This window comes from Cheilinus undulatus, linkage group 14 (genome assembly GCF_018320785.1).
Source record: "Cheilinus undulatus linkage group 14, ASM1832078v1, whole genome shotgun sequence".
Lineage (NCBI taxonomy): Eukaryota > Metazoa > Chordata > Actinopteri > Labriformes > Labridae > Cheilinus > Cheilinus undulatus.
In genome coordinates, this window is record NC_054878.1 from 18,493,111 (window position 1) to 18,520,003 (window position 26,893).

Genomic DNA, 26,893 nt, shown 5'->3' on the forward strand with positions numbered 1-26,893 from the left:
AAACCTCGTCTCTCATTATTAGTGTTTTCAAACATTGGTAAACATGGCACTTGAATGTGGAGTGGATTTAAAAGCTGTAATTTCTTGGCCCATAGTTCAGCTGCTCTGTGCTCAATCACGCTCACAGTAGGCCCTCAGGGTGAGTCAGTCAGCGGGGACTTGGGGACTCTTTTCACTGGGCTCAAGCCAGTGGAAAGCACACATTCTGGGGAAGCATTTAACCCCTGCCCCCAACCTGCTCCCGTCCTGCTCTGTCTCTCCACAGCTCCCCTCTCTATATGGACATGTTCTATTTCCACTGCTCCTTGCTCCTGGCTGCCTTATCAGTAGCTCAGCGGGGCACAAATTCTCTTTTAATAGGTACTTATTTGGGCAATAGGAGAAATCCCATAGTTTGAAGTAACCGCTCCTCCCTCCCTCATCTTCCTTGTGTCTTCCCCCCTGTCCAATTCTCGTTGTCTTTAAATCTCAAGGTTCTGTTTATTGCTAATTTTCCCTTCCTCCTTTGCTAGGTAATCCCACACTCCCTGTTTCCCTCTGACATAGACGGCTGATAAGAGAATGTATGAAATGCTGCATCTTTAGCTTTTAGCTTTCGCTCGATTTAAATCTGATCTAAAAAACAAAGAATATTATTGAGAATATAATTCCATTTAAAGCACTGTCTCTGGGACACTAAGGATATTTCTTTTTTATTACCAATAAACCTCAAGTTGATAGAATTTATGGAATATGTAATACTTCAAGTAATATTCACTGGTTGTCTGAATAACTTCACAAAGGTGAAGCAGAATATGTTGTGCATGTGCGTCTTCCATGTTTTTGACCATTTTTGGGCAAACCTGGCCCTTGAAAAGTGTTCTGCAGTGAATGTGTAGCTGGGCAAACTGAACCTTTGACCTCTTAATCTGGTCTAAATGAGACAGTCACACACAGTGCAGAGTAACACAGAGTATGTGATGTAACATATTAATTTTGGGATAATTTGGTATTTTCACTCTGCAGGCATCCCTCTGAAAGGCCAGTTATCTAACATTTATGCCAAAATTAACTGGCTTGTGCAGGTTGCCCTGCTCCCACCTTCATCACCTGCAAGTCAAACATCAATCCATTTATGAGACAGAGCCTTTAGCGAGATTCTGAGGGTGTCCTCAGTTGCCTTCTTGAATAAAGCATTGATGTTTGATATTTTCTTCCCAGGAAGAACTCAGAGCACTGTAGGAGTGGAAGAAAAAGCTGAGGACGACTTCAGTGTGGCTTGAGATGCATTTGGCTGTCGGTAGACGGCACATGAATTGTACTGATGTTCACCCAGACTCTTCATTTATCCATGTCCCCTCTCTGCACTACTTATCTAAACATCCCCTTCCCATGCTATTTCCGCACATTGTTTAAAATCAACTGCATACCTTTAATGCAAATGTTCCAGTCTGATATGTCTATTATTTAAGGATGCACTGATGTACTGATTTAACAGAAGTACCTGTTACTATAGGCTCTGTTAACGGACAGCCTTGCAGCTGACAACATGTATTGGTTGTGTCCCATTAATTTGATAAGCTAAGATAATGACCAAACTGCTGATTCAGAGAAGAGGTCTTCATTGGGAAGAAGAAGTCAAATGCTGGATAAAATCTGATTTGGTTTCCTGGTCAAACATAAAAGAAAATGTCTGCACTGTGGGAATCCTACTCTGTCTCTGAGAAAGATCAGTGACATGCAGTTTGTAAGACATGTCCCAGTGACATTTTACGATGAGGGACTGCTAACAACAACTTCTCATGGGAAAATCAGACAAAGAATTTCATAGAATTAATGGTAAAACAATCTGTGTTGTCAAGCTGCTAAATTGTTACCAGAAACATTGGTATCAGCCTTGATTTCACAATCTGTACATTACATACATAATTTTTAGGGTTGGGCGACATAGACTAAAACAGATATGATGTTTTTTTTTTTCCTTTTTTCAGTAACGGTATTATATTGCAGTATTACAATATTTAAAAAGAGGTAAGACATTTAAATACATATTCAGTTGCTACCTCTTCCCCCCTAAAACAAGCCCCTGATGGCATACTGAATTCATAAAATCATGGAAAAAATGTTTGCATAAGTCTCTCCATGTTCACGTCTTTGTAAATGCACCTGTAATTTTAAGTTTTTTTCATTTTTATTGTGGTGCTGCTTTTGGCAACACCACATTTCCTGATGTGGGTGTTCACAATAAAGGCACTAAAGCAAAATAACAAAGGACACATAGGGATGGGTACCGAATTCGGTACTTTTATAGGCGCCGACCAAATTCCGTTGGTACTTCCGAGTACTGATTCAAGTAAAATCAAATGGTACCATGTTTTGGTACCTAAACGCATCCTTGTGACTGCAAGAGTGTGGAAGAGTAGTCAATTTTCCATGCCAGATGCGAACGCAGCATTGCACGCACGTGAGTAATGACGTCGGTAGCTGCTAACTGAATCAACAAAACATGGCTGATCGGCATTGGCTGTTTCCTGCTCTTTGGCCTCCCTCCCTCGCTCTCTCGTAGCGTATCCTCACTTTAAACACTGTGATTTGTCCGTGGAAATATAGTAGATAAAGGGATTCGTTTGTTCGCTCAGTCACCTAACAGACACTGAATTAAGGCACGATGTAGACTGCCTTGTGTGACCGTGTCCTAAAAGTTGCTCTCCATCTCTCTAACTGGGCGCAGCTGGTGCCGTATAAAGTGCTTTGTTCAGGATGGATTCAGAGTGATTTTGAAGGAGTGACAGACCCACAGGCTTGTCCTCACTGCTTATTTCATCGCAGAATTAATCAATTTGCCACTTTCTGTTAACTTTTTGCAGTATACAAATATAACGTAACGGACCTTGTGTGTGACGGAAGATGCCATCTTAGTTTTGTTGGAAAAAGAACTGCATGAGGAAAGAAGATGTGCAGTACATGTAGGTCATGGTAGAGGAAGTAGTTTGTTTACTTTTATTTGTAACACTTTAATCAGTAAAATTTTATACCTTTTATTTATTTAGTTGGTTATTTTAACTCCATATTCTATTGTTCATTTGTTTTAAATTTATTCTCCCTCCATGGTCCCCAATGCACATTTTTCCAAGAGGGGAAATTAGAGGAATAGGAGGTAGTGGGCTGGGTTTTCATTTGTGCAATATAAAGAAAAACCACTGGGTAGTTATAGTAGTTTAGGTTTTCCATGTTGGAGTAATTTAAAGGTACAATGTGTAAAATTTGGCTGCATTCTGCATGGTGTAAATGGGATATAATGTTTATATATCTATGTGAAGTATGTTAAAATAAGTGCACAATCATCCCCTTTAAACTTTCGTTTTCTTTTTACAAAATTAGAAAAAAGCTTTTTAAATTTACATTACCGAGGGTTGCCCTCACGGAGGCTGACATAACGAACCGCCATGTTGTCTACGACAATGTTTTGGGGACAGAAAGAGCAAAACGTGATTTTTAAATACGAACCTGCCCACCGGTCCTGAAAGCTACCTGGAAGGCAGGTGGAGAAGAAGACTGACCTATAATCTATAAAAATAATGGTTACAAAAATGAATGAATAAACCCTCACCTCGTCACTGCTGTAATTGATGTCCGGCTCACGATCCTTTTTGGTCTTCACAGGCTCTCGTCGCTTAGTGATGTGACGTTTTGGTAACAGATCGGCTCATTCCAAAATCTGAACGCTAGATGTCGCTAAAATGCCAAATTTTACACATTGTACCTTTAAAAAAAAACTTTTTTTATACACTCATATTTGATAGTGTTTTGATATTGAAAATTCAGAAGTTTTGAGGTTATATAACATTTATTATTGCATATTATTCACCCTCAAAAGTACCGAAAATGGGTACTGCTGTGTACCTGTATCGGTTCACAGGTACCGGGAATTGGTACCGTACCGGTCTATACGAAAGGTACCCATCCCTAGAGACATATAATGTTGGATTTTTTTATCTGATACCATTATCAATACCTATATTTACAGCTGATATAAGCAGATTTTTTAAAGCCAAAATATCAGTTGTAAATATCAGGAGAAATTTTCATATCTGCCATTACCAACTTTTCTCTTTTTATGGTAATTTCTAAATACCAATATTGCGCTGATAAAATCATGATTCCTTAAAGATAACAACTACAGACTTTTATGGTGAAGAAATTATTAGAAGTAGCATGTTGATCATTGATTTGACTTAGCTTTAGCAGATGTACATACCTTAAGAGTACAGAGCTACTGTGATTACAGCTGCTTCTCTGACCTTCACCACAGCCTTATTCTTTGACTTTAAACATGAGTCATGGGTTAAAACACACTTAAGCAGCTGTTTAAGCCATTATAAGATGAATTGCTGCAATGCAGGGGTCAAGACAAACCATCTTGATCCATAGTGAGGATATCTGGGTTTTTTACACTCATTTTCCTCACAAAAGTCTTTTGAAACAGCAGTGAACCAGGGATTCCCTGAGTTATGTAAAATATTTTCTGCATTGCTGATTCGGCTCCTTGCCTGAAGCTTTATTGGTATTTTTCCATTCTCTCGTCCTAATTAACTTAAAATACCTTTTCCACTGGTTATAATTATGAATTAAAGCAGTGCGGATACAGATGGACCATGTGTTTACAGATGGCAGGCGTGGTTTTGACCACAGAGCTGTGTCTCAGTCACAGCGTTCAGTTAAGTGTGCTAATGCGTCAGCCTGGCCCCTCCACCTCATTACACTCAGGGAACTCCCTGACTAAGAGCCTTTTTTTTTTTAATAGAAACACAAACACAGTCAATGTAACAGCGCTCTAAATAATTCTGATTAAGAATTCTGATAACCCGAGGACTGCCCTTACCCCCTCTCTTACCTCCTTTAGTCTGCTCCCTCTGAGGGGCCTCAGTGCTCCCTCAGTGAGGGTAGTCATCGGCCCTCAGGTCAACAGACACACACTTTCATCATTTAAAAAGGCTCTAGGCGATCATTTATGATATGAATGCTCCATCCATTAGGCCATGTGTTAAATTCTTTGTGTAACTCAATTTGGCAGAGGGTAGAAGTGGATGACTATATATAGAACTCTTGAGTGTGTGGTTTTGTGTGTCCCAGTATGGTTGTGTGTTTTATGATCTCATTTGCATCTTCATCTGCTGTGCAGCAGGGATGAACTCTGGAGACTGAGCCAACAAAGGACTAGTCTTTGAAAGTTTTACTGTTGGATTTGACTGTTAGAAAACCCTATTTTTATTGACATCTGTGCACATGTTTGTGTGATAATTGTGTCAATAGTGTTTGCATGCATATATTTTAATACTGTTGTCTACTTGACTGAAAAGCAGCCAGTTTCTGTCCCAGGCTCAAGTTAATTATGTAACCCAGGGCTGAGGAGCGTGAGGGTGATCCTCAACTATAAAAGGCAAGGAAGAGCATGGAAGAGGGTCGTTTGGCCTGGAAAAAGACATTTTTCCCCTCAACAGCATATTACTTCCTCAACCACAATCCCATAGAAACAAACAATGATTACACTTTCTGTGCATATAAACCAAGAAAGGCAAAATGTCAGCCAGCCAATGTCAGACAGTGGGAAGTTTATTTTCTTTTTCCTATTAAGCTGCAATTACTTTAAATCTCCCAAACAATTCTGCTCAATGGAAGTACATTTTCCATTAGTTTGATGAGAAACTTTTAAAGTGGTGCATTAAAATTTAAAAATAACTTTTTGTTCTTTGATCCGTTGAAGTTATTGCACACAAAATATTAAATGAAAGTCAAATAAATACTGCATTTTATTTTTCTCTGTCTGGAACTGGAGTTTTAAGAGATTCAGTCTCACATCAGACCATCACACTATTATTCTCACAAGCCATTTGTCAGACAAAGTATGACTGTGGGCCAAGAGTCAAACATGAGAATAACTGGTGTATCCAAATACCCTATGATCGCTCTGTTAATGTCCTATCTTTTATTGAATGTGAAGGAAGATTGTTTAGTACAGTTTGGACCATCAGAAATGTACACTGGCTGATAAATAAAAGGTACAATATGAAGAATTTTTGCACTAAAATGTATATGTTAATTAAGAAAAAGTATTACTTCTATGTTTTGTATTTTAAAATTGAGTACTTAGATAATCTAAACACTTTTCATCCATTTTAAAGCAAGAGAAATACAGAAATAGATAGTGCTGTGAAAAAGTCTTTGCCCCTTTCTTGATTTCTTATTTTTTGCATATTTGTCACATTTAAATGTTTCAGATCATCAACCTATTTTTAATATTAGACAAAGATTATCTGAGTAATAACAAAATGCTTTTTTTTTTTTTAATAATGATCTCATTTATAAAGGGAAAAAGGCCATCCAAATGTACCTGGTACCTCCTGAAAAAATTTGTTGATAATCCCCAAGACTTTTGGGAAAATATTCTGTGGACTGGCCAGACAATGTAATGATTCAGACAGTGTTACAACTGGAGTAAAACTAACACAGCATTTCTTAACAAGAACTTCAGCAGTGAAGCATGGTGGTATGGTGTGATGGTCTTGGGCTTCTTTGCTGCTTCAGGACCTGGACCACTCGCTATAATTGATGGAATCATGAATTCTGCTCTCGACCAGAAAATCCTGAAGGAGAATGTCCGGCCATCAGTTTGTGACCTCAGATGCTGTGGCATGACATAAAACAGGTTGTTCATGCTGGAAAGTCCTCCAGTGTGGCTGAAATAAAACGGCTCTGCAAAGACGCAATATGAAAGACTCATTGCCTGTTATCATAAACGTTTGGCGTAGATGCTGCCAAGGGTGGAACCACCAGTTATTAAGTTTAGGGGGCAATGCAGATTTGGTCTTGTTATCTTTGTCTATTATTGAAATTTGTTTGATGATCAGAAGCATTTAAGTGTGACAAATGTGCCAAAAAAGGAAAAAGGAGGAAGTACTTTTTCACAGTGCTGTATTTCTATAGATGTAAAGGTCTGTTTCTTGTCATGGCAGCTGCCATGACAACTTATGTATATGACATGTTTATGATTGTGGTGGAAACGATGGATGTGAAGCTGGGGAAACATTCATTAGACCTCTGGAATCTCTGTATAAACAAAACTTAAAAACTCTAGATTATAAATCTATGCTGTTTCAGCACTGTTGGATTCTAGGGAAGTATCATCTGCTAAGCTTTGAGAATCCTGAATTATTTTCAGATTTAAGTCTTATGTACTCCATAAAGTGTATTTACTTAACAGTAAACCAAAATTTTGTTTCTTATGATGAATTTTTACATAAAGAGAGAGAAAAGCTGTTAAAGTGTTCTTCCTGGTTTGTGCTGCAGCAACTCACAAAGCAGCATTAACCAGTACACAAGTGCTGCTTTTTTTATTTGTCTGTTATTCCCATATATTTTGTCTGTCTCTGTGGTGTCACGTAAGGCTGCGACGCCAGAGAGGGTTCAAGAAAATAAACTGAAACATACATGGGTCAACAAATACACAGAGATAATAAGATGTAGTCAAATACTTTTGCATGTCAGGTTTTGTCTAGTAACATGTAAAAGAGAAGCTGGCATGCTGCATTATGTTTCAGTTGAGCATAGAGGCTATGTGGAATCACTGAAGTCAGAGGTCTAACACAGGTCACACAGACAAACATGCACACAGGATCTCCATCCTTGTTCAGCTAAGCACATGTTTACTCAGCGATCACTGTCCCCTCTCACACCGTGCGGCTGTTTAATGACTCAATGAAATATGAAAACAGATGCAGGTGGTAGTGGCATTGATTTCCAAGCCATATGTGCTGTTTGCTCGCAGAACAGAGGGCTCCTTGGTGTTGTCAAACACTGCGGCTCTTATTGGATTAAAGGCTGCTTGAATTCAAAGCAAACAGTCACAATTTTATGGCATTTCTCTGTGACTCACTGCATGAGTGTTGTGTGATTGACGTGTGCAGCGAAATACGGGAAAGCATGAAACCTTCTGCTAACTGGATTCTATCTGATGGGGCAGAGTTTAATCTGATAATAGTAATGCAATTGAACAACCCTGCCACAGCTGTAGTCTGTCTGCAGTCTTAAATCAACGTCACCTTAGAAGGGCAACCTGTTGAAGTTTCCTTCCAGGATACTGTGCACGTGCTTGTCCTTTTTGTGTGTGTGTATCCTGGTTGATGGCTGTCGTGCCAGAGGCTACAACAAAGTCTGTGTAACTAAACCAGGTGACTTAAGGTGGTTTTCTTTTGTGGTTTTACCTCCTTATTTTTAGTCTGGAAACATGCACCAGTATCTACAACATTGTTCATAATGCTGCTGTAAAAAAACTAACATGAAGTTTGTATTCTTTTGATTAAACAGAACAGTAATAACATCATCATTAAAATTTACAAAAGAAATCACAGCAATAAGATGCTTCACAGAACAACGCAGCAAAGCTGCTGAAGCATACCTTACCATGAACCTTTTCATTGTGTGCTACCTGCAGGATTTGTCCCCCTCCGGCCTCTAGGTTTCTCCTCATTTCCTCCCTTTCACTCTTCTCCAGTCCTCCCCCCTGCCGATCATACTCAGTGCCAGAGCCCTGCAGGTGTGTGCGCGCATTCTAGGGGCTCTGTTTTCTCAGCAGGGATTAGTGCACGCACAAAAGTAATATGACATGTTGGTATTTTGCTGACTTTCAAACAGACTTTGTCTTTGGTTTTTCTGCAGGCAGGGGGCGGATGTGTTAAGGTGTAGTGTTGGTATCAGAAGATCAGGAAGTGCAGCAGGTAGGATGTTCAAGTCTTAGAGGAAACTTGCATCAAACACTTCCTTTGTGGTGGATTTGTTGCATAGTTTGCACCAGTTTGATAAAGTTGCTTTAACATCATCAAACAGAGATGTTTTGTTAATGCACACACCATGTCAGTCTATTCAGGACTAACTTGCTTTGTGTCAGATATGAATATAAACGCTGGATATCTGCATATCTTACACAATTAAAGCTTCATTTTCCTCTTTTACTCACTAACTCTAACTCATGTCTTGCAAATTTTTCATTGATTTTTATTCAAGTTAAACTAATTGAATTGTGATATGATCAATTGGGGCCGGAATTCTGGCTATTGACTGGAGACAAAAGTAGGGATGCCAGATTATTATGATATCAATATTGGCAGATTTAAGCTTTAAAAATTAATATTGTCTCTAAATATCAACTGTATGTACAAATGGGTTTGTGGAGTTGAGAGTTCCCTCGGATCCTTGAAAAGTCTTAAAAGTCTTAAACTTGACATTTAAAATTTAAGGCCACAAAGTCTGAGTGATCTTTTTGATTATTTGTATTTCTAACTGAATTTTCTCCACAAATGGTTTTATAAATATTCTACAGAATTCAGGGAATTCGGTGTTGGATGCTCAAAATTTGTTGGTGGAGGACTATCAGACCCCTCTCTGATTTTATACTACTTGCTGTGAATAAAAACATTCTGTGCTGTGTTGTAAACTCTAGTCCAGCTCTCTAACATCTGGGCTATCACATCCTACTTAAAAATTCATGCAGTCCACCCTTACCTGTTTAGAATCAGCTTGGCTAAACTGCTTAACCGTGCCATTAATATCACAATATCGCAAATTGATAGAATAGAGGCATTAAATGTGCCAAAACCATCAAACTTGAAAAAAAGTCTTTGCCCTGTACCATTTGACATTTCATTAAAGTACATTAAATCAGAAAATTCCACCTGTGTCTAGTGTACTGAGCAATCTCACATGCCTTTCATTTTTGATGATTTGAGGCGTAAAAAAAAGTGAATTTTTCTCAGTGTAGGTCCGAAAAAGGTCTTAGAAGTCTAACATATGATTTATTTTTAAATGTATATGTCAGCTGAAGTCTTTTCTTTGCTCATCCTCAACAAAAACAACAAAAATCTAGCATCATGCTTCTTTGCTCTTTGCTCATCAAGTGCGAATGCCAAGCGTCCTGTCTGCATAACAAATTTAACATGAAGATACCTTGAGCCCTGTGGTGAAATTTATAAGTGTCTCTAAGACGAGGCATGGAGCAGATCATGGTTTTGAATTTTAGGGTAGTGAATTGAATGGACACCCATGGATATGGTGTAATGCAGCAGAAATATGAATGCATCCATATTAGTTAGTGTCAGTGTTATTGTACAAGAATGCATTGAACACTGGCAGATAAATAGATGATAAATCATCAAAAGTGACAGCTGTTGGAAGCGCAGCTGGTTGAGTGGTTTAAGGCGCTACCCATGTACGTAGGCGGCCCGGGTTCGAATCCTACCTGTGGCACTTTGCCGCATGTCTCTCCCCACTCTCTTCCCTGTTTCTGAGTCTATCCACTGTCTTTCCTCTATCAAATCAAAGGCATGAAAAAGCCCAAAAATAAATCTTAAAAAAAATAAATAAATAAAGACGGCTGTTGCAAACATCTTTTCAAGTCTTGAAATCCATTCATACAGTTTTGTTAGCTGTAGAATTATGAACTTGTTTGTGTTCAAGCCTTCATGTTAATCTCAAAGGTAAACAAAACTAAATTCTTCCTAATGCTCCCAACTTCATTAAGCCTTTGCTAGGAGATCTGTGAAGCCACTGATGTGCAGCAGATACATATGTCATTTTCTTAAAGGCACACCCACCATGGTAGCTTTGTTTGAATGACAGGCTTCACTGGGATCTGACCTCGGATCTGCACAACGATGCTGTTTTGCTCTGAGCACACAGTCTGTAAATGTTGACTGACAAGGCTGCCAAAGAGGAGCTTTGCATCGCAAAGGATCAGTGTGCTTAATATGATGCACAAAAAAATTGTACCTAATGTTTAGTGATCCATCAAAAAGTCTGTGGATGATGGAAGTTATCAGTGTATCAGTTATCAGAATTTAGCAGCAGAATCAACATACAAGGCATGTCTTGTTAACTGTTTTAAAGGTGTTTGTCAGTGCTTACAAACCACCATATGAAGGCATGCCTGTTGTTAGTGACAGTGAATTTATACGAGGTACAGAGCAAAGAATCAGCACAGGTATGTAGAGAAAACATTAAGACATGGTGTAGATGGTCTGCACAGGTATTTTTCATGTCCTAGAGATACAAAAAGGAAACTCTTTTTCTTTTAGTTGCACAGCTAAGTAATGTAATGTTTACAACAAAACCATTAGAGTATTATCTAGTCCAATGTTTTTGTCATTGCTCTGCAGTTCATTGACTTAGTTTTTTAGTGCAATGTTGTGTGTCCTCACTCACTAATGTAGCTGGAAGACAAGACAAATATCCTCGACAAACAGATATGACATGAGGACAGTCCTCTGTACAGGGTAAATTACAGACCAGGATACAGCCTTGAGGCGGTAATGTGATTGTAGTGCATGTTCATGTGCAATAAAACCAAGCTAAGGAGAGAGTAAAGATCATATGATGTAATTACCGCCCTTTTTTTCTCTCGTTTGTTATTTATCTGTAACTACTCTAACGGTACGTTTGGAGCAGCTGCTAGAAGGTGACACCAGTGAAAACAATACAATTTGGCAGTTTGATTTTATTCTTTTTCTATTTACATTTCTAGCTATCTATTTATCATATTTTTGTCCCTCTGTCTACCTAACTAACAACCTAAGCTAGCTAGCTATCTTAGTGAGTTGGCTAACCATAGCAGAACAATATGGAAGCATGGCCAGTACATGAAAAACAAGTCATCATTAATGTCATCATTTCTCAATTTATTAAATTAAGCTTTTGGTGTACTCTACCTTTTACTGAATATTGATTTGTGACTCAGAATCTGTAATCTTACAGCAAAAATCTTTGGTATTTTTAACATTACAGTAGCAATTAGCTAAGTGATCATGATTATCTACACCTTGAAAGAATGCAAAGAGCATACTTTTAGAATTTGTGTGGGGTTTTTTTTGTCATTGGTACATACATAGTATATATAGTTCAGCTATTTTCCTGAACATCTTGAAGAATCAGTGAAACATGTTTGATATTCTGGATTTAAAATCTAGAAACGCTATATAAATATTTTCACAGTAGCAACTCAATAGCCTCTACAAAAAAAAAAATCTGCACCTCAGCTACCAAAAATGTTTCAAAGCATGGAGAGCTTCAGCTGCTATTGTTCAAAGTCAGGCATAATAACAGTGTTCATTGTCCCTTTTAGTCCAGTCTTTCATGTCCAGCAATTGCCCTTTTCTCCCTCTAGTTTTGCAAAGCCTCATTCTTTTTATTTGTCAACCCCATGAAACTTCCCTATGGGAGGTGGTTTCTCCATGTCACTGTTTTTGTTTGCATATGTTGTCTGTTAAATTACTGGAGGCCAACTGAGATTTCTTTGGGTGGTACCACTGTGTCACACAAGATGAATCTTGCAATTTGATGCCCTATTATTCGTGAATTATTTTGTGTTTGCAGGTTTTAGATAAGGGAGAAAAATATCGGGAAATTGATGCTACATTGTTCTAACATGCTCAATAGAACTTCTTTTGAACCCGCTTTACAACAGTTTGGTTTTGTTGATTTGACCCATACACAAATGCTCCAGCTGACATCTTGGGTGACTAAAGTAACTCAGTTATGTTCTTTAGAGTAGTAAAGGTCCAGCCACATGGGACCTTAAATGAAGTCTAATGAGTAACTAAATATATCTGTGTGCAGACCATTTACACTTACAATCTCTCCTGCAATCCACTCATCCTCTTCGTGAATAAAGCATGTTTTCAGTCTGATGGTAATTAGCAGTGGTATCTTTGACATAGTTTCAACTTCTCATTAATTTCATGGAAAGTCATGGAAGTAGGAAGTAGACATAGACGCTTCTAAAGGAAGGTAAAAAGGATGTGAAACTTCATCTATTGTTAGAATGGATACCTGAATACAGTAAGGTAAATGCTAACTGTGTGTCTTAGCCTAAATGTGTTTTTAATACTTACACCTGAAAACAGATTTTTACAAAGTAATGTCAGTTATACAAAAAACATGTATTGTAAAATAATTGACTGCATAAATATTCACCCCCTTCAAGTCAGTATTTAGTAGAGTTACCTTTGGCTGTAATCACAGCTCTGAGTCAGTGTGGATAGGTCTCCATCAGGCCTGCACATCTGGACACTGCAATTTGACTCCTTCATTTTACCCTCATCCTCTACAAGCCTTCCAGAGCTGGCTGCTGAGAAGCATCTCCACAGCATGATGCTGTCACCACCATGCTTTACAGTGGGGATGCTGTGTTTGTGATGATGAGCAGTGTTTGGTGATCGCCAAACATAGGGTCTTGTCTGATGGTCAAAAAGGACCATTTTGGTCTCATCAGACCAAAGAACTTTATTCCACTTGACCATGGAGTCTTTCACATACCTTTTGGCGAACTAAAGTCCAAATTTGAGCCGAGTTTTCTTCAACAGTGGCTTTCTCTTTGCCATTCTCCCATAAAACTTTGACTAGTGAAGAACCCTAGCAGCGGTTGTTGTCTCTCCCATCTCAGCTGCTGGAGCTTGTAACTCCTCCAGAGCAGTCATAGGTGTCTTGGTGGTCTCTCTCACTAGTTTCCCTCTTGCACAGTCACTCAGCTTGTGAGGACAAACTGATCTAGGCAGATTTACACATTTCATATTCCTTCCATTTCTTGATGATGGATTTAACTGAACTCCGGGGGATGTTCAGTGCCTAAGATTTTTCTTTTTTGTATCCATCCCCTGACTTATAGCCTATCTCTGAATTGCTTGGAGTGGAGTGTTCTTTTGTCTTCATAGTGTAATGGCAGCCAGGAAAACTGATTAACCAGTAACAGGACCTTCCAGACATCGGTGTCTTTATTCTACGGTCACTTGAGACAAATTCACTGCACTCAGGTAATCCACATTTCACTAGTTGTGAGACTAAGCACCAATTGTCTAGACCTCTGTTGAATTGGGTCAGTCCCTTTAAAGGGGGTGAATATTTATGCTGTCACTTATTTTACATTACATATTTTCATATAATTGGCATTACTTTGTATACATCTGTTTTCGCTTTGACATTAAAGATGTTTTATGTTACTCTATTTTGTCGGAAGACCCAAATTATATTGCCCATGATCAATTTACAAAATCGGTACAAGGGTAAAACATCCATCGAGTGAATACTTTTTATAGGCACTGTATGTTTTTATTTATTCACATATTTTTTTTTGAATACATGCTAGTCATGGACTTTACAAGTGTTGAGTTTGCAACACGTCAGTTTAGTGTGGCCTTTGTTAATATTTTTTTCTGCTTATAAATGCAGAATGGAAAGGCATCAAAAAGTTGTGTTTTTTTTTTGGCTTGGTTTTCTGTAAGAGTGGTATATTTTTCTTATGTGTTAGAAGGCTATACATGGGAAAGTGGTCTGTTTAGAGTGCAATAACACAATCTACTTAATGCAATCCCAAAATCCATTTGCCGTCATCCAATGACGATTTAGCTTTTTATGAATGTCTTTAAAGGGATGCAGCTAATAATTTATCTCCATTCTTGTCTCTTAAGTTGCTAGTTGGACTATAAACATAGAGCAGAAACAAAGTCATGGCTTAAAGTTCTTCATCACTCCACTGACTGCACTGAAAGCCCCAAAAGTCTGTGGTCACACTCAGAGGTATTAGCAGACCATTGTAATGGGATTGCAAAATGACCCATATATAAAGGGTGGCAAAAGAATGTATTTATCTGAAGATGTGCTTAAGCAACACGTCAACTCTGTTAGAAATCCCCTTCCAATTCTTTGTGTGCATGGATGAAGGGGAAGCCAATAATTCCTGTAGCAGCCTAGATCAAACACTTTAACTGTAACTTGGATTTTTTCAGTCAGACCATACATGGTCAGACACAGAGCACCTGGGCAATCACTGTCAGCCTTGCAAGAACAACACCATTATATGTGCAACATTTATCTTATGCTCTAACTCTCACCAGCTGTTCAAGATGAAGTATGACACTGAGCAAAGTAACCTGTTTCCCCCTTTCTGAGGCTATGTAAGGACAACATTGGAGGACCATTATGCTGAAGCGGAATTTGGATTCCTTAAATAGTTTGAGTTAGACATAAATGACAAGACTTTCTTTCAGCTTATGTTTGATTGATCTCTGGTGTTCTAGCTGTTATAAATCAGGGCTATAAACGAATGAATGTATGAATTACTGAACATACATACTGCAGTGTTCTGGCTATCATCCCAGTCAAGGAAGCATCCAAAGTATGAGAGCAATGATGAGATATGCTCATGATAGAGCCTTGATTTATGATTATGTTGTATAATGGAGAGTTTTTATTGCAATGACATTGTGATTCGTTCAGTAAACTTTCATTTATACTGGAAAGATCATTGAGGAGAAACACTCAACTTATAAAATCAATAAAAGGCTTATAAAGTCATCAAAACTGAGACCACGTAAAGGTAAAATAAAATATGCAGGTATTCAAGTAGAAAGTTCTAGAGAAAATGAATTTTCTGTATTCTATAACCCATAAATGTTAGCTCAGGTTTTCTGTGAATCTGAATAAGTACTTGTCTGATTTATTACCTCCACCAAGGAGGTAATGTGATCGGGTGGGTTTGTTTGTTCGTTTGTTCATTTGTTTGTTTGTTAGCAACATAACTCAAAAAGTCATGAACGGATTTTCATGAAATTTTCAGGAAATGTCAGAAATGGTATAAGGAAGAACTGATTAGATTTTGGGACTGATCCGGATCACTGTCTGGATCCAGGAATTTTTTAAAGGATTCTTTACTATTTGGAGATAGGGCTGCGCTGTTGCCACTTTACACCAGGAGATGGCGGACATGAGTAACTTATCCAAAGTTTTGGAGTTTATGGAATTTGAAATACGCATGCCTGGTCGAGGAGACGAGTCCGAGCGAAAGACAGCGAACTATAGCGAGAATACTCACAATGCTGGGAGGAACAGTGGAATATTCACCCTTTGCCATGACTTTCACATGTAGTGAAGCCAGTGCTTTGCCTCACAGAGTCTCCACCCCATCGGGGAAGGAGTAATCGGCGAATTACATTTTGGGAGTGATCCGAATCACTGTCTGGATCCAGGAATGTTTTTAAAGGATTCTTCACTATTAGGAGGTAGGGCTAATGGCGGAGGTCTGCGCTCTCTGAGTGCTTTTATTGTTGGAATATGAAAATCCTCTGATCTTCTTGTGATACTAGATTATTTTAAGATATTTCAGAGATGTAGTTCTTTCATAAGCCTTCAGAGATCCTTATTTTCAATAAATAAATGGCTTTTGAGAGGTATTTTTCAAAACATTGGCTCTGACCGGTTGCATAAGGTTGAATTTTGAATGAATGCATGGAGATGGTAACACAAAAACATCAGGTGATGATTTGCTCTGTGGGATCAAATGAGGCATGAAAGCCAGTCTGACTTAAAAGGCTTGTATTCTCTCTCAGTTTCCATAGTTTCATTCTGTTAGACAAAGCTACAAAATGTGTTATTTGTAACGTTTGAGCCCTTTTAATGCATAATCCACACCAGGTATTAAGTTGAGAAGAGCTCTGGTGAGTGTGCCAGCCTCATCTGATGCGTCTCACTGTGTGTGTTGTTCATCTGCGTCCATTTCAGCGTGTCCCTAGTCAACCCTTCCACCACTGGCTGACTGATGTAGCAGTAGCCTAATTTTAGTTTATGAGGTGTGGGACCGCTGGGTGTTACCCTAGCTGCCATTTTAGATGAGGAGGCTGGGAACAGTGTGCCTCATGAGGCTCCTATCTATCGTAATTATCTCATTGTCAGGGGTTGGACAGGGGGCTCGGACCTCGCTCGCCTCCTTTAGCTTCCCTCGGCTCCTCACGTGCACGCTCACAAGTCCAGGAGCTCACAGGCCCGGTGTGGGTGCTGCCATGGCCTTACAGAACCTTAGTGTTCTGTGTCGCTATTGGACAGATTTCATCCCGCTGAGGAGAATGTTATCTAATGCATACTGTTGAGAGTGGCAAGATCTAGGCTACCATTAGACAGGACAGCACAACCCAATTAGTTCAAATTAGCTATGTGATTGTCCTATCTGCATCTGATTTAGGATTATGGATCATTTCTCTCAGATTTGATTTAGTGTTATTTAATAATCAACGCAGGGTGCAGCCTATTTACACCCACCATCTCTCTGTGGATTGTGTCATTGGCACACTGCCTGGCTTTGGTTCTCAATCTCCACAGGAAATGTGCATCTGTGTTTTCATTCCCATGACAGGATATGTGTGTCTGAATTGTGGTTCCCTGGTAGGACGACAAAGATGGAGGAGGGCTGGGTTTGATGACGTTAGATCCTTTTTCATACATAACTGGGTGTAATGACCCACCCTGACCTCTGCCTCTAGAGGTGTCATGATAACATATCTAAATCCAAAGATAATCAAAATTAGCTTTCAGTTTTGATCAAAGTGGTATCTATTATTCTCATTGATGATATCTGACAAAGAAACCCCCTTTAACATGTGACTGCTTAGCTCACTGGTAGCAGCTGTACTTATAGAAATACAGGGCCACAGAAACAAGGTCAGTAGAGCTTAGGGCTGAATGATTTGGGAAAAAATCAAATTATGATTTTTTTTTTTACCTAGTATTGCGATTGCGATTTAATATGCGATTATTTCGTAAATTCCTCATCTCATGTATTTTCCAACAAAAAAAGCAATAATTCATTCTAAACTATAGCCAACACAGTATTAGTTTAGATATTAGATATTTATTGCATATTGACAATTGTGAAAATAAAAATTTAATTGTATTGATTTTGACTCGTTTTGCAAAGTGGATCTGAAATGTTGTATTAAAGAGAATGACAATTTTTACATAATTCTCATATTTAACAAGAAAACATACAAAAATGAAGAAAATAGGATTTTTTTGTACACTAAAAATATGCCACTAGAATGATTGCATGATATGTAATGTGTAACATTTCTGCTGCAAAAACTGGTATTTTGACACAAATTTCAGATTAAAGAAATATTGCACCTTCGGCAATTTTAAAATTGCAGCAGACCATATTGTGATTTAATCTAATTTGCGATTAATTGCCCAGCCTTAGTAGATCTGAAAATTAGAGATGCACCTGTCTGGAAAACTAGCACCAATATCATTACTAATATTTAAAAGAACAATTTAGCAGATGGCCAATAGCCATTTTTTTCTTTTGGTGTAAGACTCCTGCTATGCCAAAATTTCCTCTCGTGTGGGACTATGATAATAGATCAGAGTTTACCCAACAGAATACTTCTTCTACCTGGTAAAAATCTCGAATTCGATTCAACAGCCAGTGATGCCAAATGCTTATTTGGCTTATGGCCGATGTTTGTCAACAGGGCCCAAATCAGCTGATCGATGTTAAACCAATGCTTTGTTGCATCCTTACTAAGATTTCCCTTTGCTCCCTCTTAGTCACTCTCACTTTGAGACTTGAACATCTAGCTGCTTTCTTATAACAATAATGATATCATTTCATGTTGGAAAAAAAGGTACAGCAAAATATGTTAGTATTAATTTCAACAATATATAAATGATCCTGTCCTTGACACAGGTATAAGTGAAAAAAGTCCTTTCATATTTTATTTACTCTCAAATTTTCAGTCAGTTATGTAGAGATCTCAACAAGTATTGTGGTATGCAACTTATGTTAACATCCTTAAGACAGCCATGCAGCCTTGCATACTGTGATTAACCTTAGAATTGAAAACTGTTGACTGCTTTACAGTACAAAGCACAGAGCTGACTATAAACAGGCAGAAGAAAACATTTTTTATAGTGCTGAATGATATTAGAAATAAAGCTGATGTTGCAATTGTTTTCCTTTTGCGACATATTGCTTTTATAATAAAGGAAATTAACGAGATGTTGCCTTTTCATGTATAATAATTAATTTTTAAACCAACAATTATAAGATTTTCTTAATTGGGGAGGAGGAAAAGAGAAGAGAGAAAACAGGTGGATGGAGTGACTGGTTTGTTAATTAACTTTACAAATATACTTTTTGTTGTGCTACTTTAAAATCATCAACATTTTCTAATGACATTCAAAGTTGATTAGCCCATTAAGTGTAACAGAAGATTAAATGAAAGCTCACTATATCACTTGTTTGATGATCACACACTGCATCGCACACCTGGAACATACAAGTGAACAATCAGCATGTCAGAGCCGCCAACAGACCTGTGCACAGTTACACCTCCACAATAAAGGTAAATACACAGCAACATTTACAGTTTTAATTTAACTCATAAAGAGTTCTACACACTTGAAAAGTGTCTATATTGTTCAACACTGCATATATCTAAACTACACTTTTAAAGTGATAAATATTTCACAATATGAGTAGAAAATCTGTGGCAAGTTGAGTCTCCTCTGGCAAGAAAAAGGCAGAGTCAACCTCATAGCAAGGCAATGCATGCTGATTCGCTATGTGTCCTTAAGGATCACCTTAAGTCTCAATGTTTACTGGATAACTTCACTCATGGTGCAAATGTGCCTCACATTTGCACCATGAATGAAGTTATCCATCAAACAACAATAATCCATCAGAAACATGAGCTAAAAGAACCCATTTCCCCGCAAATGGAGTTAAAGTTACTTTAGGTAGTCAAACTCACAAATGTTTAACCCTGAGATATAACACTCCAGTTTTGCTATCTACAACAACTGTTTTGGGATGTGGTGTGGAATCATTCTCATTCTCTTGTTTGTGCTTCTCTGTGGTCAAATGAGGTGGTAAAAATACAAGACTCAAGTAAAACCTGACCGTTGATGGTGCTTTACATTTTAAGATAAATCACAGAAATGAGAAAACTTGTGATTTTCATCCAACAACACTGAAGTGGCAGCCTGATGAGCTTCAGGTCACATGACTAACATTGCCTGTCCTGTGATGTGACTATTGTGCATGCGCACATCAACATCACATTTACAAAACAGTTTATTGTTCAGTCCCTATAATTCTTCATATGTCAACCATTTCATGTTTAATCTGATTTAAATATATCTCAATATAAAAGTTAACTGTGATAATCAGCATAATATGCTGCATACATGCTCTGCAATACGCATCTGTTCTGCTTGATGTGTTTGAGATAGTTTACTTCAAGGTTATTGTTTCACCTTTTTGTATTGATTTGTATATGTCCAGCTGATTAAGCGTGCTTACAGCAATATCTATTCAAAGCTGTGTCCCTGAGAAATAAACAGTCACCCAAGTCTTTTATAAATTAGTCATATTGTTATATTCATTATAAAAATCACTTTGCAATCAAATATATTCACTTGTATATGCTTTTCAGTATTTAGAAAAACACTAGAAGTACAAATCAAATCAAATTATGACCATACAATCTGATCTCAAACCCAATCATGGTCTGAAGAATTATGACACTCTAATCAGGAGCCATTATATCTTGATGAATCTGCACACTGGGATGAGATTAGCTCTTATTAGCTTCTGTCTAATTGTGCAGCCACTTTGAATCACTCTGTGTTTTTATAATAACATCCTCCTGACGTCTGAAAAGCCTTTCTTCATCTGCATTTGTCATGCCGGGTGTGTTCTTTTGCCCATCCTGCTTGTAGATTTTCTGTAGTGTGTGTTGATGTTGTTTCTGATCTGTGATCCCTACATCAAACACAGACATCTCCCCGCTGTCCCCCCGCCTGTCTCCCCACTCAGCCTCTGTCACATACAGCTGCCTACCTTGTCCATCTCTCTGTGCCCAACACTGTTCTGTTTTATCTCCTCACTTCACCCTCTCATCTCTCTATTCCACCTTTCTCTCTCACCTCTTTACTCCTCTTACAGCTCTTATATTTGTATTTGAATTCACAGCTTTTTATTTCCTCTGGCCTTTGCCTTTTTCTGTCTTCCAGCCACTAATGCTCTGTTCCTCACTATTTCTCACTGCTTGTGTATTGTTTTCTGTGTCTTGCTCTGCTTCTTTCTGCCTATCAACTCCCAGTGTCCTCAGTTTATTCCTGGGAGAAAAATGGATAGTTTCTGCATGCAGTGTGTGGTGGAAATCTCATCTTATACTGCAGCATCCTTGCACACATAGGCAAGCTCTCTATCCCTCCAATGTCACCTAAACTGAAAATTGTTTTCAGCAGTAAAACCTGTGGTGAAAACTCTCCTAAATCACACCTCCATTACACCTTTGTGGTATTTTTAGAGTCTAAATTGCAGCCTTTCTTATGAAAACTTCTTATTGTTTTGATAATGTGGGATTTTTTTTTTTGTACATACAGAGAAAGTATGAACTGTCTGTGATTATTATTGTAGCTCTTAAGGCTGAAAAATCTTCTTCAATCACATCTCACAGTATTCCCATAATGACTTAATACCAGCTGAGCTCCCAGACTATACATAGTTCGTCACGTTCTCAGTTTTGCCTGGCACATTTGCGGCTGACGTCAGGACAGCCTATATTTGGTTGGTGTCATTAACAATATTTCAGTTTCCTGAAAAGACCCCCCTCCCTTCCCTGAACTGGTATCTTGCATGGTGCTGCACGTGCAGGTGGAGCACATGAACTGAGCCTGACTCATTTTTTGTGTGCTAAGAGGAGTGTAGTACACATTCAGACTCTCTTAGACCAATTGAGAGATTTTTGTAGACTTGTTGTAAACTCCAACATGAGACTTTGTCAGTTATCTCTAACCTGTGTTGCTGTACACCACCCTGGGGTTATTCACTCACTTTTTGGTGAACAAATTCTTCTCCAATCTGACACATCAACTTTGGTGATTCAAGTTACAAAGGTCTGAATTTCTTCTAGTGTAGAATCTGTATTGCAGCTAAGCAATGTTTTGTGAGTTAATACATCACACTGAGAATTTTTGAGGCTGAAAAGCTTTGTTGGAAAGGAAAGCCACACTGAGAAGCAAGATATTTGTCAAAGTTCTGCTGTTGTGCTGCCAGTAACTGCATTATCAAACGATTGCTCTAACGAGTCCTGTAAAAGGATTTTATAACCTCAGAGACTGATTTGTTTCTACTTTGTAAGATTCCCATTAATGCTATCATGCATTAGTCAGAGGCTTTAGCCCTTAATATTGTCCAGACTTTGTTTAAAATCATTGTCTATTAAAAAAGAGACGCCCATATCTGTCTGCCAAGGGAATGTCTGTGCTGCTTATTGTTATAAGACTAGATGAATTTTAAAGAGATATATGGAGACACAAATATGCACATCAGTAGCTAACAGACAGTCTTAGTTTGCAGCTTTTTGTCATAAAGTAACAAAAACCTCAAAGAAATTATGTGTAGGAGACAAATGTAACCATGGACTTCTGCCCAACACTGTGTCAGTAAACAGAGTATTTTTCTATAAACCTGTTGGGGTATTACAACTGGGAGGGATACTTGAAGTCTAGTCTTTTACTGTCTCCCATCATCTGCTGTCACCTGAATATGAGAGATGTGGATCCATTTAAACCTCACATGCATCTTGGGTTGCTAACCAATGCCAAATGTTCTGAATTTAATTTGTGCTGTTTTCTATCATTTGGATTCATTAGTTGCCAGTAGAGCTGAAGACTATAACTGAATCAATTAATCGGTTTTATTGGTGGATCTGTTTTTGGAAAAATAATTTTCGTTAAGTTGAAAATCTTGTTTGTTTTTTTCCTCAGAATTCACAGCAATGAAATCAAAGTTAAAGACACTGTCAGAAAAGTTAATTTTACGTTAGTGTTGATTAACCCTGTAAATAAAAAGATTTATTGCTCATGTAATCACTGCGCTCAAACTAAAGGAAAAAACATCCTTCTGACCTCTTATTTATCAGTCATAACAATCACTCTGAATATTCTTCATAGAAGTGATCACATATGAGGTACGGCTATTAAAAAAGAAGACTAATGCTATAATCCAGTTTTATTTAGCATAAACGTTTCTCAGTGTCTACCTCTTTCAATCTCCTCTTCTGCATCAACACATCGCTGCATTCAGGTCTTCCACTGATCACAGCAGTGCTGTAGGTCTTCTTCAGACAGTTGTCTCAGAATATCTGTCGTTCTTCTTCTTAACTTCTGACACAGACTCCAAACGTGTTCCTTTAACCACAGATTTGACCCTAGGAAAAAGGAAAATGTCCACAGTGCTAGATCAGGTGAATAAATTAAATTTTGTTTTTGGGTCAGAAACTGCTTTTTTGAGAGCACAGTGTGAGCTAGAGCATTGTCTTGATAAAGAATGTAACCATTTTTCCACTATAGTGGTGTCTTTCTTCAGACTTTTTCTCTCAGTTTTTCTAGAACCTGTTTGTAATAGTGTCGATTCATCATCGACCCTTCTGAAACTCACTACTTCAAAAGACACTGTTAATGTTTTCAAATTCCTTCTTAATGATTTAAGTCCTACTCCTGTATTTTACCTCACTGGTTGCTTGCATTTTATTTTTTGCTTATTTGTTACTGGTAATTCTACCTCTCAAGAGAAGATATTTAAGAAAGCTCCCCAAAAGAGTATTTTATAGTCACAATATTAAAGGAATTAAGCATCTTAATGTGACTTACAGACACAATGAAACAGCAAAGCACCTCCTGGGTCACATCGAGCAAACAAATATAAAATAAATACATCAAAATACCAATAAAACAATAGAGTGCCAGTGTACTGTCCAAAAGTTAAGTATTTTTTTAAACAATTATCTCTCTCTCTCTCTCTCTCTCTCTCTCTCTCTCTCTCTGTCTTTCCCTCTCTTGTGGTTTGTTTCAGGTTTGTGAGCAGCCATGACGAAGTCCTACGAGTTCAACTGGCAGAAGCACCTGCCTGAGTTCATGCAGGAAGGAGCCTCCTTTGACAGGTTTGATGAGGTAAAAATGAAGTATTTCTTTGTTTGCAATGAGGTGCTGAGGACAGATAAACCAGAAATAATAATAAAGGCATGCAAATGTACAAGTGAACACCATTTTAACCTGTTTATTTTGCCTTCTTATATACAACGGCATGCCATGATTTCTCCTGGTCTAATGAATCCGCAATGAAAATATGAAGATCTAACCTGCTTTGTAGGTGTATGACTTTGTCATAACTCTTGTTGGTACCAAGAAAGGTTATTTTCTCTGTCCTATTATCATCCTAATGACCACCCCGTCATTAGAGTGGACACAGAAATACACTCACATAACCCAGCGCTTTGTCTGACCTAATTTGGCGTTATTGTTGTAAGTGATGTAGGTGTAAGCAGGCAACATTCATCAGCCTCATTTAAAGGTGTCAGCATGGCGACGGCTTGTCTGCAGTAAGTGCCCTGAGAATGACCAAAAGATATTATCTGTATGTGATCTCAGATAGGGATATATTTTTTGCTTTTATTGACCATTAAAGACTCCATCTTATGGATCTGTTGGTTTAGTTGATTATTATATGTTTTGTGTAATTAAAATCAGAGGAATGTGTAAAAAGGAAGCTCTGGACAGCAAGAAGCATATCTGAGATATGCAATTAAGGAGATAAATCAAGAGAATAACAGAGAATCAGTAAATACATCAAGTGAACACAGTGAAAGAGCTTTAGGAAAAGACAAACACCAACAAATACGAGCACTGCTAAAACAAGATAATAAATCCCTTCAAACACAGATTAAAAAAAAATAGATTTAATTATTGCCCAGTTACACCCCTTTGATCCAGTTGCTATATAATTTAGTCAAAAATTACACAGAAAACATCACCATGCTCTATAATTTCTGTAAACTTAATTTGTTATCCATTGTCATACAACCCCCCTGTTTGTCCTCTACTCTTTTTGCCCACGTTCACTCTGACTAACTTAATCAGGACACTTAGCTAGGACAAACCCAGCAAAGACAAAGTGTGTCACACACATGCCCGCACACACACAAACACAGGAATACAGTCGCCCTTGCACACACCAGGAAATCCCCTCAGTCCTCTCCGTTTATGCGGGCATCCGTGGGTGGGAGGAGGATCCCTGTCAGGCAGAGAAGAAAAACTGGAGAGAGCGTAGGGAAAAGCATCGTCAAATCCACAGCCGTGTCAAAGAGAGCCATGAAACTGGGCCGACATGCCTCTGAAGACAGTCCTCAGTGTGTTGCTGCTGTGAATATGAGCCAGGCCGAGGCAGGACAGGGTTAGGACTGGCCTGAATCTTAATAAGGTCAAGCTGTGTCAATCACCTTAATGGCTAAAATAAGATGTCACCTGGGAGACACCCCCACCCCCCTTCACACTGCAACTAATCATTATTTTATCATTTTATCATTATAAATTACTGTTTTTGTTTGATAGTAGTGGCATTTGTATCAATACAAACTCTTACTCTCCTGTGTAGTCTTACTAAAGCACATCCTTTTTGTATTCTAGAGTGTAGATAGTTGAAGCTCGGTTGATCAGCAAACACAGTGCCTGCAGGGGACATCTGCTTCGATTAAAATGACTTCTGCTGGGTCCACGCACAGTCACACATGCTCTTTATCAGCCCCCCATACACATGCACACAATAACGCAAAACAGCGTGGATCTCTTACACAAGACATTCTCCACTGAGTGACACCCCTTAGAGTAACAGATGGTACGGACAGGTAATGTGCAGGTGTGTTAGCACCGGTGTTTGTGTGATCCTGCCTACTTGTCAGAGCAATTAAAGCATCTTAAAGGACCTCTATGATTACATGAATCTCTGGATGCTACATTGAATACATCTTTTCCAGTTGGAAATGAAAAAAGTGAAACAAAGTCCATGCAATTAAGTTATAATCTAATACAATGAGTGGTGGTATTACAAGCTTTACCTCCCTTTCACATAAACTTTGTGATCGTTTCTAGTGACATTTTTGTCTTTACATTGTCTTTACCTTTCTCGCTTAACTTAACCTCTGTATAGCACAATAGAAGGAGCTTTAGGTGCTCTATAGATTGCCAATAACATATCCGTTTCAGTCCTAAACTGAAATATTTCAGATAATTCTGTGACAAGTTTACAGGCAGAGGTCCGAGGCCAGTGAGATTCCCAGTGATCAGTCAAAAAGCCAATAGACTTTCAGTATGTGCATGATTGTAGGGGGTGTGTGTGTTTCATTTATTGTCTCACTAATTAGAAATCAGTCACTGAAGATCTGGATGATGGTTTGTTTCCATGGTGACTGAACAGTCTTTTATTGACAGACTGTTAATGAGGGCAAAGAAAAACACAACAGTCTTGTGAGACGCCAAATTAGAAGCAAACATTTATCTCTTTAGCTAGCTTGCTTAGTGAAAAGAAAAATAAAAGAAATAAAAAACACCTTAATTTAGGGTTTTAAAGATGAAGTCTATTAGTGTTTGCGTCGCTGTGTGAATGGCACAAAGGCAAATGTGTCTGCACAAAGATGCACGACGAACACACAGAATCCACCCACATTGGGCGCATGTCAATATGAAGCCCTGCCATGGAGGTAGAAGCCCTGGGCTATACAGCTATCCTGTGCATTACTGCGCCTTTGTTCACAGAGCATATTAGAAATAAAAGGGAAAACTCACCAGGGATATTTGAGTGTGCAACTTTTTTCCTTTCTGCTCAAAGAGCTGGAGAGCAGTGCAAAATTGCACAGTAAAACACCTTAGAGGGAACAGTGGGGATGACATCAAGATACTGTGAGAATATATTCCCCCATCCTACCCCCAGTGTTCCTTGGATCTACAATGAAAGCAAAATAAACAAAATTAACAAAACTTAAACAAAAGGACAATAATCTAAGTACAAATGTAAATGCATAATACACATATGGTACAATTACATTTATATGCATATACATATATCCACATATATATTTGACACATATAAGTACATGGATAACAGAGGTGGAAATTAACTTTTCATCTACCTGCTAATTTGGCTTGTGTATTCCAAAGTCTACCAGCCACTTTATGGCTACTTTGAGATAAGTGTCAAGAA

At 38.3% G+C, this 26,893-nt stretch overlaps 1 protein-coding gene across 3 annotated transcripts in view; it reads left to right on the forward strand.

The window, feature by feature from the left end:
* The window catches only part of LOC121521920 (1-phosphatidylinositol 4,5-bisphosphate phosphodiesterase beta-4-like), a 109,696-nt gene that overhangs the window by 33,808 nt on the left and 48,995 nt on the right, over positions 1–26,893 (forward strand). For 2 of the 3 annotated variants that reach the window (XM_041806129.1, XM_041806127.1), the window contains exon 4: positions 23,714–23,811. In XM_041806129.1, the coding sequence (XP_041662063.1) occupies positions 23,728–23,811 (84 nt within the window). In that variant the 5' untranslated portion in view covers positions 23,714–23,727. Of the gene's footprint in view, positions 1–8,694; positions 8,754–23,713; positions 23,812–26,893 lie in introns of all 3 variants that reach the window. The other variant, XM_041806128.1, reaches the window with a different exon arrangement.